The 14,531-nt window shown below is 33.6% G+C and overlaps 1 protein-coding gene across 4 annotated transcripts in view; it reads right to left on the bottom strand.

The window, feature by feature from the left end:
• The window catches only part of EXOC6B (exocyst complex component 6B), a 613,649-nt gene that overhangs the window by 238,185 nt on the left and 360,933 nt on the right, over positions 1-14,531 (bottom strand). The window contains exons 19-20 of one of the 4 annotated variants that reach the window (XM_081265354.1): positions 6,984-7,048; positions 6,157-6,888 (exon numbers count right to left, since the gene is read on the bottom strand). The exons of the other annotated variants lie outside the window; for them this stretch is intronic. Coding sequence (XP_081121480.1) covers positions 7,028-7,048 — 21 coding nt within the window. The 3' untranslated portion in view covers positions 6,157-6,888; positions 6,984-7,027. Of the gene's footprint in view, positions 1-6,156; positions 6,889-6,983; positions 7,049-14,531 lie in introns of those variants that run through there. 4 annotated transcript variants of the gene reach the window in all.

Genomic DNA, 14,531 nt, shown 5'->3' with positions numbered 1-14,531 from the left:
TGGTAAACTGTAAATCTGATTTAAGTCCTTTACTTTTTGAGTCTTTGTTGCTCATTTACATTCCAATTTGTCTTATAGCATTATCATTTTTCCCATGGAAGTTATTGAAGGATAAAATAATAAAGAAGTTTCAAAAGTAATCCTCCCAATGTGTATAATTATATTGAATCAACTCAGTATTTTATAACTAAATAATAAAACAAGAAATATAAGGTGAAAATTCCTCCAAGTTCAGACCCTGATCTAAAATAATCTTCACTACTAGCTTAATTTTAATATATGACTTTACATTTATTATGCTAAATGACTACTAAGCATTATACAGATAATGTAATCTAACTAATTTATACTATATCAAACTCTTAAACAAATGTGGTTCCAGCATATAGAGGTAGAGGCACAAGAATCTCATATTTGGAAGATTCCAAGTTCTAGTCTACACTATCCTATATGTGGACTGACTTTATAGCATACTCAAAAAAATTGCCTTTCTTCTGTTATTAGGCTACTCGTGAATTAACTAGCTCATTTAAACTCCCTCCAGGGTCTGCTTTATAGATCCATTCATAACAGGTCTAATTCAACTTCCACATAACTATTCTTTTCATCATTTGGCTTTCCTATATCAACAAGAAAAAGCAAAGGACCATTGACTATTCATATCTTACTCTAAATAAAAGACTGGAAATTAATGGTAAGAGTCAGTAACAATACCCAGCAATTGAGACTATAAGTTCTTTTCTTTCCCTAACAACTCCACAGTGTATCCTTTGGAGAAAATAATAAACAGAAAAAGAAAATAATGAATAGAAAAATCAGTACTCCAGAAAACTAGGGAAGGCTACCCAATATTTCCATATACCCCATTAATGTAGTTAGAGTAAAATGGCCTTCAAAGAGATCTGAAAGAAAGAAAAAATATGCTAAACTTTAGTATTTGGACAAGATCACTTTCTCAAACTCTCTCAGGCTTTTGGACTGAATGCTTTTAAGCCAATTTCTGCCTGAGCAGAAATGAAATCATGACACAGCTTGGCAAGTTTATTGAAGGGTTCTGTAAGAGACAATTCATATATTGTAAAGGTTATAGGTACATTACAGGACACAATTATGGGAAGAAAGACGGAAAAAAGTTGATCAATGAGTACTAGGATACAGTGAGGAGTAAAGAGTTCTGGTGTGCTATTTCACAGTAAGATGACTATACATAACAATTATGTACCGTTTATTTTAAAAAGAACAGATTTTGAAAGTTTTCACCATAAAGAAATGATAAATATTTGAGGAAATAGATATCTTTCACCTGATTTAAGCAATATACAAACTATGTATGCATTAAAACATCACACAGGACTCCCATTAATATAATTTTTATGTCTGTGTACCAGCTGAAAAATAAATTAAAAATATTTTGATCCCCGAAGTTAATCACATTACTTTCACTTTTTTTTTTTAAGTAAAGGAACTGGTGTGAGAGGTTACTTGCTAACTTACAGACATGTGAGTCACAAGATTGGTAGAAATTCATAAAGTACATAAAGGTATTGTGGCTTACTACTTTTGGATAGTAGTGATTTATAGTTAAAAGGAGATCGAGGGCTACATATCATAATTAGAGGAACTCACTGAATCAGACAAAAGGTCACCAGAAGTTCCTCTTGACTCTCTACAGTTATCATTAGTAATACAATTGTATGAGGTCCAGCAATTTTCCCTCAATAAAAATAGATAAGGTATTATTAGGGTTATCCACAGTGATCTCATGTGTAGTAGACTAAGGCCATCAGCTAACATCAGAGCTGCACTAGAAATAAAGTTTTAATTATTACTACTGAAACTATAAAGCTTATACTCATTAGAATCACTCTCTGTCCTACACTTGGGAACCAGGCTCCATCAAGAAGGTAAAGAGATAAACAAAAAACACCTGGAAGGATCCCCAGGTACCACTGCCAAAGGAAAGGGAAACCCTAAAGAAACATCACAATTAACTATTCCCTCAGGACCCAAAACCTCATATTTCCTATAGAACCTATAATGTAATATATCTATACTGTCCCTTTAAAAATTTCAAAATAACATATCTCATATATATTAGGAAGAATATTTTTATTATAATGATATATACTATAACTATTATATAAATTTTAATATTATCTACTATAAATATCACAGTTAAATGCTTACTACATGTTAGGTATTAGTTATCATTTACAAAGTTTTCATATACAAAGGTAGTTATCATATACAAAGTTTTATTGGTTTTAAAACAATCTTGACTACTCATTTTCTAAATAAAATAATTACAGGCCTACATTGGTTAATGGAAATATATTGGTGATCCAGAGGAATATAACTTCTTGTAAATATTTGAGATATACTTTTATATTCTTTCCCTTTTCTTTCAATCTGTCAATTAATATACTTCAAGTTAACAGCAATGCTTGGAATGAGAGCAAAGAATGCTGAAGGCATATAATTAAAGAAGGCAGAGCTGCAAGAAGCACATCCACCAACACTGTATTGGACATCTCCATAGTACTAGAGAAGAAAACAGAGGGGCTAGGAAACAGAGGTATGGCACAGAGAAGAATAGCAAAATGATAATAAGACCAAACAGTTGTGATTGGCATTACAATTCCCAGAGAGAAGCAAAAAAAAAAAAAAAAAAAAGATTAATTTAACAAATTAAACTAGAAAATAAATTTATACTTCCTAAAGTGTAATACTATCTTTAACTGACAGCATTAAGAGAGAAAAAAGGCAAGCTACAAACTAGGAGAGAATCATATGTGTACACACACACACACACACACACACACACATTTACCCCCATAAAGAACAATCAACTAAAATAGTAGATCTAAAGTTGCAGTCTATAGATGCCCAGGGAGTAACTTAGACACCCTTAAGAGGCCCAAACAATTTTTGTAATAATACTCATATGTTTTTTGCCTTTTTTTTTTACTATATTGACACTTCCACTGATGGTACAAAAGCAATGATGGGCAAAACTACTGGTGGCTTAGCCTAAATTGAGGTCAGTACCTGCCTTCTTCACTGCTAGGTACTCACAGTAACAGAAATAGCAGCTTTATGTACAAATGGCAATGAAGCAGCAAAAGCTATTAATTTCACTAAATACCATTCCTTCAGTACATAACTTTTTAAAAATTCTGCATCTTAAACTGGGAAATATGCAGAAAGCATTTATACTGCATACCCAAGTATAAGGATTATCTCAAAGAAAAGCATTTGTATGACTGCTTGTAGTTGCAAGCTAAACTATCTACTTCCTTTTTCATGGAATATCATTTTTTACTTGAAAAGACTGCTAAGAGACAAATTTGATTACTCCAACTTGGGAATTTTTTATGGATTTTCTAGAAAATAAAAAACATAAACCTGTTGCTTCAAGGAAATCAACAGACAATATTAGTTGCAATGACAAAATTCAAAGCTATATGTAAAATTCAGAATTTTGGAAAACTAGTATCTCTAACCATGAGACAGAGTCCTGACTTTTAAAAATGTTTTGTTTTGTTTTTTAATGAGACTGCAAGTAATAGTAATGAATATAATTTTTAATTTTATAATAAAACACATCAACATATGGTAGATCTACGTAACTTGAGTGAACCAATATTTTCTCAATGATAAATGTGTGTTGCCATAAAACATGCTGAATAAACATTTTATTCAAAGTAAAATACTCAAAGTTCTTTCTTCTAGATTTTTTGAAAAAGTATACAATACATTATTATCTATAGTCATTGTACAGAAGAAGTTTGAAGGTTGGCAACCATAAAGAAATCATAACTTGAAGAAATACATGTGCTTACGCTGATTTGACCATTATACAATATATTTATATGTAAAAATAACACATGGTACCCAATAAGTATAAGCAATTTTTGTGCATCAGTTTATAATAAATATAAAATGAACTAATAAACTTGTAAGGTAATAGAACATGAAAAGTTCATTCATAATTTCCCAGATCTCACATTAACTAACCTTTAATAGAGAATCAAATGTCATGTTTTTTTTTTTTATGTATTTGTTGACTGACTGTATCTCATTTTCTGGGAAGTGTCTGTTCAGGTCCTTGGCCCATTTATTGATTGGGTTATTTGCTGTTTTGGTGCTTAGCTTTTGTGAGTTCTTTATATATTCTAGAGATCAGTGCTGGATCTGATGTGTGAGGGGTAAAGATTTGCTCCCAAGATGTAGGCTCTCTATTCACCTCACAGATTGTTTCTTTTGCCGAGAAGAAACTTTTTAGTTTGAGTCCATCCCATTTATTGATTCTTAATTTAAATTCTTGCGCCACAGGCATGTTATTAAGGAAGTTGGGGCCTAATCCCACATGATGGAGATTAGAGCCTACTTTTTCTTCTATTAGATGCAGGGTCTCCGGTTTTATTCCTAAGTCCTAGATCTATTTTGAGTTGAGTTTTGGGCGGTGAGACATAGGGATTTAATTGCATTTTATTGCATATGGATTTCCAGTTTTCCCAGCACCATTTGCTGAAGAGGCTATCTTTTCTCTAATGCATGTTTTTGGCACCTTTGTCTAATAAGATAATTGTAATTTTGTGGGTTAGTCTCTGTGTCCTTTATTCTGCACCACTGGTCTACCAGTCTGTTTTGGTGCCATCATTGCTAGCAATTAAAGAAATACAAATCAAAACCACTCTAAGATTTCATCTCACTCCAGTCAGAATAGTAGCTATTAGGAGTACAAACAATAATAAGTGTTGGCGAGGATGTGGGGAAAAAGGTACACTCGTACACTGCTGGTGAGACTGCAAATTGGTGCAGCCAATATGGAAAGCAGTGTGGAGATTTCTTGGAAAATTGGGAATGGAAGCACCATTTGATCCAGCTATCCCTCTCCTCAGTCTATACCCAAAGGACTTAAAAATAGCATACTACAGAGACACAGCCACATCAGTGTTTATAGCAGCACAATTCACAATAGCTAAACTGTGGAGCCAACCTAGATGCCCCTTCAGTAGATGAATGGATAAAAAAAATGTGGCATATATACACAATGGAATATTACTCAGCAATAAAAGAGAATAAAACCATGGCACTTGTAGTAAATGGATGGAGTTAGAGAAGATAATGCTAAGTGAAGTGAGCCAATCCCAAAAAACCAAATACGTAATAATTCTTTGATATAAGGAGGCTGATTTATAGTGGGATAGAGAGTGGGACCCTGCATGGGAGGAATAGACGAACTCTAGATAGGGCAGAGTTGTTGGGAGGAGAAGGGAGGGTACATGGGGTTATAAATGATGCTGGAATGTGATGATCATTATTATCCAAAGTACATGTATAAAGACACAAATTGGTGTGAATATACTTTGTATACAACCAGAGATATGAAAAATTGTGCTCTATATATGTAATAAGAAGTGTAATGCATTCCAATTTTAAAATAAAAATAAATAAATAACCATATAAACCACTAAAATGTCATGTTTTTGCTGTATTGTGAAATAAAAATATCAAAAATTATTGAAAGGTCTATTAAAATACTTCTCTTTTATCTAACTTTGTATCTGCAAGACCATATTTTCTCATAGACTTCAAACAGAACAATATATTTCAACAAACTGATTCAGAAGCAAATCTGAGATATTCAACTTCTCCTAGGGCAAACATTAAAGGTATAAAGTGGTGCTATTCTCCTCGCTAAATTTTGTTTTGGAAAATCTAGTTATTTTTCTTGAAATTTATGTTATTCATGTTCATAAATAATGGGTGTGTTGCTGTTATTTTAAAATAAATATATAAATATTTTTAAAATATTCGCATATAATATGGCAAATACTGATAGCTATAACCTGTATAAACAAAAGTTCTTTGGAATCCTCAGTAACATTTAATCACAGAAAGGATTCTGAAGACTAAAACATATGGGAATCTTCCTATTCCTTTTGTAACAAATCACCACACACCTAGTAGCTTAAAACAACAGAGATTTATTTATTTATTTATTTATTTGCAGTTCTGGGGCTCAAGAGGCCCAAAATGGGTCACATGAAGCTAAATTTAAGGGTGCATTCATGGAGGCGCCAGTGGAAAATCTACTCCTTTTCTCAGCTTCTTAGAAGGTTGAAAAAGGGCTGTCCACATTCATTGGCTCCTGACTACAGCACTAAGACTCTTATTTCTTTCATTCTGAATCCTCCTCTGACATTCCTCCTTCCCTCTTTTAAGGACTCTTTAAGATTACACTGGGTCCATCCAGCTAGTACAGGATAATCTTCCTTAAGACCCTTAACTTAATGATATCTGCAAACTATCTTTTGCCAAGTAACATATTTAAAGGCTTGGGGGATTAGGATGTAAATATGTTTGGGAGAATATTATTCTTTTTATGACAACTGCTCAACTAAATATATATTGAACAATTTTAAATCACTATGAAAAAGGCATTTAGCTCAACAGAATAATGGATAACAGACTCGAACAGACATTCCACAAAGAAGTACACAGAAATGGCCATAAAGCCAGGCACAGTGGCACACGCCTATAATCCCAGCAACTCCAGAGGCTGAGGCAGGAGATCTCAAGTTCAAAGCTAGCCTCAGCAAATTAGTGAGGCCCTAAGCAACATAGCAAGATCCTGTCACAAAAAAATAAAAAGGGCTGGGATGTGCCTCAATGGTTATGAGTCACTGGGTTCAATCTCTGGTACCAACAACAACAACAACAAAAACAACAACAACAACAAAAAACTAAGGACGGAAGGAAGGGAGGGAAAAAGAAAAGAAATAGTCAAGAAAAATATGAAAATCTTCTTGATTTCATATGTCCTCAAAACAATGATCATTGAAATGCCAATGTGACACCACTATGTATCAAATAGAAGAACTGAAATAAAAAGGATAGATAAGTCCAAAAGTTAGCAAGGATATAAATAAACTAGAACTCTCAAATTACACTAGTGAAAACACAAATTGACATACTTCTCTGGAAAATTGTTCAGCGGAATCCTAGACATTTTCATAATCTATGGCACAGCAATTCCACTCTGAAATACATGTTTAAATATATTCACCAAAATACATATATAATAAGTTTCAAAGGAACACTATTTCTAATAACTAAAAAGTGAACATAACTCAAATGTCCAATAATAGTAGAATGGAAAACATAATGAAACATTTTCATATAATAGAACAAGTATAACAGGACAGAAAATGAACAAAAATTTCTACATCCAATTGATAAATTTTATAGACATAATGTTGAATCTAAGAACTTACATGAAAGAGTACATACTACAACATTGAACAAACAGGCAAAATCAAGCTACATACAATATTAGAAGTACAGATAATGAAAAAATAAGTACAGATAATAATTGCCCCCAGGAAAGAGTTATAATTTAGAAGAAGAGGAAAGAGAACAAGTAGAAGGGACCTTCAGGAAACTAGTTATGTTCTGTTCCTTGATCTTGATGCTTGTCATGCAGGTATGCCTACTTTGTGAAAATTCACCTAAGTATATACTTATGATTTGTTCATTTTCCTATGTTCATTATTCATCAATTTAAAGGACACATCCACTTATCTCCTTTTCTTCTATTAATATGTTTTTTTAGTTGTAGATGGACACAATACCTTTATTTTTATGTGGTGCTGGGGATCGAACCCAGTCCCTCATGCATGCTAGACAAGCACTCTACCACTGAGCCACAACCCCAGCCCCCATTTATCTCCTTTTCTAAAGAACAGACTTTTAATAAACATTTTGTTCAGGGATTTGATAGTGAAAGCAATGAACAAACTGTGTATGACCACAGCAGAAAAATACATATTGTATGTAAACATAAAAATATGTATTGTCAATGTGGAACAAATAATATAATTCTGAAAAAGAATCCTTAGATTTTTACATAGTTTCATCTGACATCTATGCTCATATCTAGAAAAATAGGCATGGAAGAAACTACTTTAAGGATTTGTTCTCTATCTAAAACTCTTTAGATGGAGAATTTGCACCTGTTTGCTGAAATAGTGCTTTCCATTTTCAGGTCCCTGTCACTGCTTGATCCTAATACTATATTCCAAAGGAGTTATCAAGGTATATAACAATTAAAGGAAATCTAAAATAAAAATAAACTGTAATAATCGACTAAAACAAAACAAAACAAAACACACATAAGATAAAAATGTTTCCTTTCTTTGTTACCATTTTAGAATAGGTAAAGGAAGAAAATCATTCATTTTTAAGAATCATGTAAAGGCAAATTACCATACATGCTATACAAATAAGAAGTAGATATCCTTTAGAGAAACCTTTTTTAAAAATATAACAATACATTCAGGGAAACACTGTAGAGTAGAAATTTCAGTGTGTGTGTGTGTGTGTGTTTGTGTGTGTGTGTGTGTGTCCTTAATCATAATCACTTTTTAAAAGGTAGCTTTTTCATAAGAAGAGAGCTGACCTCATCTATAGCCAAGGACTCAAAAGAGCAAGGAGCTGGCAATTGCCAATTTAAAGAAATAAGAATCCTCAGGGGCAAGTATGCACTGTGTCTGATTTCCAATAATGTATGTTATTTGTTAGCAGAAATTCAAGTAGCACTTAATAAGCCATATTAAATCTGTGGCTATAAACCAACACTGCTGAACAGTGGCATGTACCAGATTCCTGTTCATTTAATGGTGAACTCCTCACCCCACAATATGTGCAAGATCTGCTGGGGTATCCTAGCACCAATTAACTTACAAGCTCAAATTTTCCATCCTGTCAAAGAAGCAAAAAATGTAACTTAGAATGACCTTAGTGCAACATTCTCAAGCAGCAATATTTTCTTCCTGAGAAACTTGGATAAATACCCTTTTAGTGCTTTCCCAATCTCATTCTCAATGAAATGGGATTATAAAGCAAAAATAAATTGGTAATCAGAACAGAAAATATCATGTGATAGCAATCATTTGAATTTCCTCTTTGACATATCCAATTTCATCCTGACATCCGCTGGATACCTATTCAGTGTTGGTCATATTAAAAAGTCTAAGATACTTTCCTTCAAAGGACTGTAATCTTGGTTAATGATAAAGAGAATATACGAGGGAAAACTAAGAAAAATATATATTAAGTTTCAAGTAGAGAATAGAGACAATAAGATCTATAGGAATTCACAAGAAAGTTAAACACCTGGGATATGAACTATGAAGAAGTTGGGGACCAACCCTTAAAGACTTCATGGAAAAAAATGGGTACTGAATTGTATTTTAAAGGAAAGAAATATTTGAAAGTAAGATGAGAAGTCATTCTAAGAAGAAGGAAAATCACAAGTGTCTAAAGCTAAAAAATGAGCATAGAATGACTGGGAACAATTAACAGATATCGTTGGCTGAAGTCACGCTTTGTGTAAGGGAATCACAAGAAATAAAATCAATATGGATAGGAGTTGACTTGAAGGAGTGGATATCATTAAAAGTTTCTGAACAGAGGGAGTGACATACTACAGAGTTTTTGGAAGGCACAGTTGGAAATAAACTGACATAAAGAAAAACTACCTTGTGTTCTTCCCTTGGTGCTCTTCTTTACAATGACCACACACTCTCAGTTTTCACCAGTTATGATTTATTGCCCTGATCTAATCTTGACCACATTTCTCAGTCTCCTAGCCTAGAATTTTGCTAGGAAATCTTAATCCCACAAAACCCTTACACATGTCAAACATCTTCCTTTAGTTTACCTAAACCTAATCTGTTAAAAAGGAACTATTTTACAGGCAGAAATAAGCTAAATGAAGGAGACTGATATAAGAAAACAGCGGATTTCTTTTGTACTATTGTAATTGAAGGCAAAAGTAAATATGAAATTAGAAGAAAGTTATAAAAATTTAAAATTTTTTTAAAAAGTTTAAATACTTTTAAATTCCAAGAACAAAAAAATATAAAATGCTGATAAGTCTGAAGAAAAATAAGAAGACACAGCACCAACACAATTATTTACCTTTAACAGATTTCAGGCTGAACTTTTGTCCCAACTATGAACATGGTTTTTACACACTTGCAATCATTTTGTTTATAAAATTTTCATTCAGCTTCTTTCATTTGACATTGTATTATAAATATTTTGCATGGATATTATTTGATCTTCATGAAATTAGTTTTAGCAAATGTATAACATTTCAATTGAACAACAGCATTGTAGTTTGTGTAACTATTTGCCTATTTATTACACAGTTGTGGATTTTAATTATTTGCTCCTTTGTAAGCAATGTTGAAATAAAAAGTATTTTGTCCTCAGATAATACCCAGCATCCCAGTACCTCAGTACCAATGAGAAAGACTCACAGCAGTCTCTCCATCATATAAAGGTATTGGAGATACTAATGTGACCAGGAATAGTACTATCTAAAATGCTCTCATTGGAATCTCTTGACTCTTAAGTGGGATATTAGATATGGAGATTTACAGTTGCAGGATTACACAGTCCTTTAAACTCTAGGTTCTGCTTATTTTCTACTTTATCACACCACCAAAACAAGAGGTAAATGGCTCTTAGTGTTTGAACTCAAACAAGTTTTTATTTATTAATTGTAAGAACAGAAGATATTCAAAAGTCAGTATCATTAAAGAGGCAAAGGACTACTGGCTGAATACCACCAGAAACAGCAGCTGTAGCTGTTAGTAATGCAAGTTTTATGGGGAGAAAAATGCTAAGTAATAGCTCAACACACAAAGGTCTCTGTGAAGAATACAAAACCCCTGAAGTATTTAAGTGAAAAATACCAATACTATTCTAAAAAGGTGCTAATTTGTTGTTCATTGTCCTCTAAGTGGCTCCAATAACGTAAATGGTAACAGCAAAGAAATAGGAAACATAAAACAATTCTTGGTAGTCAGAGATATCATTACCAAATCTATTGCTTTTGCCCCATCAGAGGAAAAGAACTTAAGAAAAAGATTCATTTGACATTGGCTCAAACTTAATTAACTTGAAGAAAAATTTGGTTGCATCCAGAAGGTTCTGATGCCTGCTAGTCCCTTAAGGATACCTGAACCTTCCTTATTTTGTTCCAGAGAAAGCCATAGGGAGAGGGCTGCTTTGGAGGATCATTATGAACAGATGAGAGAATTTCCACAAAAGGTGTCAAAAAAGGGAACTAAGGTAAATCAGAAACAGGCAACCCACTTACTAGTACCCTTCCCATTACCTGATAGAGTTTTCACTTATGGGGACATTACCACAGTTTTTCTCCCCTACTAGGAAACATTCTGCTCACAATGACTAAAATTTTATACATGAACCAAAAAACAAACAAACAAACAAAAAACAAAACAAACAAAAAAAACCACCAAGTGAGAATCCCACAGGAGAAAAGGTGTTTAAGTGATGGCTAGGGTGCTACAGCCTGGTGCTCCTCATACACAGCTTAGAGACAGAGGAACATGGTGGCAGCTCACACCCCAGATCCACTTCCCCAGATGAGTAATTTTTAACACATTAGCAAACTTCTTTCTGTCTTAAAAGAATCATATGGGATAACAATAGTTCTTTGTTTTTTGCAAATTTATTGCAAGGAATAATGAGAATATATACAGACACCTACAGAATGAAGGACAGAGACGGGAGAAGGACACTTGGCAGATACTTGGTATCTGGTACATACTCAAAATATGGTAGCTATTACCCATGTCAAAAGACTACTGCTGATTAATTTTTTTACCTTGAATAAGATCATTTTAGGCCCCAGTTTCTACTTTTGTCAAATGAGGAAAATATTAACTCCATTTATCATTGAATTTCTTTTATAACAAAAATAACAACAACAAAAAGGTCTGGGAACATAGCTCAGTGGTAAAGCACTTACCTAGAATGCACAGACTCTGGGTTCAATCCCCAGTACCAACAAAACAAAATAAAATAAAAATCATAAAATCCAAATGAGATAATGAAAGTTTGAACATTACAAAGCAATACATAAATTGAAGGCTTTTTTTTTTAAATTAAAATGCTGACATTTGAAATCTACTCTATTTGGAGAAACATGAGCAAATGTGGAAAAAGAAAGATCAATTGGAATGTTAACCCAACCAACTTTAAAAAAAAATATTTACTTTTTTTAGTTTTAGGTGGACACAATATCTTTATTTTACATTTATGTGGTTCTGAGGATCAAACCAGTGCCTCATACATGCTAGGCAAGCACTCTACCACTGAGGCACAACCCTAGCCCCCAACTTTTGGTCCTTATTTCAGAATAATAGCTGATTACATCTTTTTTATAATAAAATTACTTTTAATTACACATAGGACCCAAAAACAGGTTTTTTTCCAAACAAGAATTCACTTATTTTATTATTCAAAACAAATAAACTTTACAAAAACTTACTGTGCACCATTTTTTTCATGTGTGTGTGGTATGGAGTATTTAACTCAGGAGTACCCCACCACTGAGCTATACCCCTATCCCTCTTTTACTTTTTATTTTGAGACAGTGTCCCCCAAAATTACTGAGACTGGCCTCAAAGTTACAATCCTCCTTCCTCAGCTTCTCTAGTCACTGGAATTGAAGGCATGCACTACCATTCCCAGCTACTGTGTACCATTTCCTGCAATGTACTTCACTACACAGAAATAGAGATAAGTAATACAAGTCGTTACCCACAAGATTCACAGCTCACACCTGGAAATTAATGTTAGGTAGAATAATATTATGAAAAACCTTTAAAGTCAAATAAATGCATTTACTTCCTGACTCTGCCACCTATTTACTGTATTCCCAAAAGAATATATCCTCCCAGAGTTCATGTTCTCATCAGTAAAACAAAACAACAATACTTATCTATTTGGGGTATTTTGAGTCTTTGTTAAATGAGATGGTATTACACATGAAAAGAATGAAATGCAGGGGATACTTCTTTATCATCTTTACTTTTTCTGGATTAAAGACACAAATAAATGATACATCCTACTCAAGGTAGATAAGGTACTGCCATAAAAGAAGTACCATGAAAAAGGAAGACATCACATCCACTTAGAACTGGAGAAACCTTCATAAAAGTTCTGGTATTTAAAATGAGCCTGGAAGGATGTGTAAGATTTCAGCACATATGGTTAAAGGGCAAAAGCAGTAAATGTAGACCATAAAGACGTTTTAGTCAGCTTTGCATTGCTATAACAACTTAGAGGAAAAGTTAATTTTGGTTCAAGGTGTCAGAGGTTTAGTCCATGGTCAGTGGATTACACAGCTCTGCCACACCCTTCTGACAGAACATCATGGCTAAAGAGCATGACAGGAAAGTTGCTCAGTTCATGATAGCCAGGAAACACGAAAGAGCTTGAGTGCAAGGAGCTTGGGATAATATAACCCCCAAGGGCAGGGACCCAGTGACCTATTTCCTCCAGTCACATCCTACCTGCCTATAGTTACTACTCATTAATCCATTTAAATTATTAATCCATCAAATGAATTAATCCACTAATTAGATTACAGTTCTCAGGGGTTTCAGGGAATAGCTCATATTCAAGCCATAATAAAATGCTGGTAAAAAGACCCAGGGTATTAAAGAGTGTTCTTGACAAAGAGAATTGCTTCAATTTGGGAGGAGTGTCTTCAGCATATAGGAAAGACAGAGAGACAGATAAAAAGGTAGTTTGAGACCCCATAATGGAAAGTCTGGATAATCACAAAGATTTTGTACCTAATGAGTGACACTGACATTTTCTCAGTAGGAGAAACATTTGTTAAGTCCTGAGATTGTAGCAGTTCATACAATTAAATGAAGAGATAAGAAAAAATGTCCATTTTAAAAGGGTTTTAGATAAGAAGAATTTCAGAAATATTTTAAGGGAAAATAACTTTCCCTTCAAGATGGTCTTTCAACCAGGAAGTAAGGCCAGGGATAGGTATCATTGGATTCTTGAACTAAGACAATTCCCACACTTAACCCACAAACCAAGGTGGGTTATGGGAGATCTTGCCCCAGGACATACAAATTAACATTAATAGCAAAAGAAAAAACAAATTCAGTATTCTCTCCTCTAGGTCTGTTACTTGAGACAGTATTTCCTCTCTCTTAAACATTTCTGAAAGATAGTTATCAGGATAACAAAGATAAATCCTCAAAAAATGCTCTTATGCTGAGCATGCAAAATGGGTAAGTATGCATGCAATTGTAAATTATGCAATTGGAGCCTGAGATGAATACTTGGGAACTTACCTCATCTGTTAACTCAAGGCACAAAGTAACATTTTAAAACTCTAACTGTGGAAAACCCTATGATGGTCATTTCTGGGTGCCTCATGATAACAGGTGGGAGCCCTGATCTTCAAAACTTCAAGGGAAAAATAGACACAAAATTCAATAATTTCCCTGATTGGTTAATAATGAGAATGATCTGGGACACTCTCCCTGACCCAAATATACATACACTGATTCTCAGACATACTGCCTCTCTCCCTCTCTCTCTCACACACATCCTTTCCCTCTTACCCACTGATGCATTGACTATGCTGCTTTTGTGATGTGGCAACAAAATATTAC

This window comes from Spermophilus citellus, assembly GCF_964194105.1.
Source record: "Spermophilus citellus genome assembly, chromosome: 13".
NCBI lineage: Eukaryota > Metazoa > Chordata > Mammalia > Rodentia > Sciuridae > Spermophilus > Spermophilus citellus.
The sequence above is the reverse complement of the archived record's forward strand: the minus strand, read 5'-3'. Positions and strand labels throughout refer to the sequence as shown.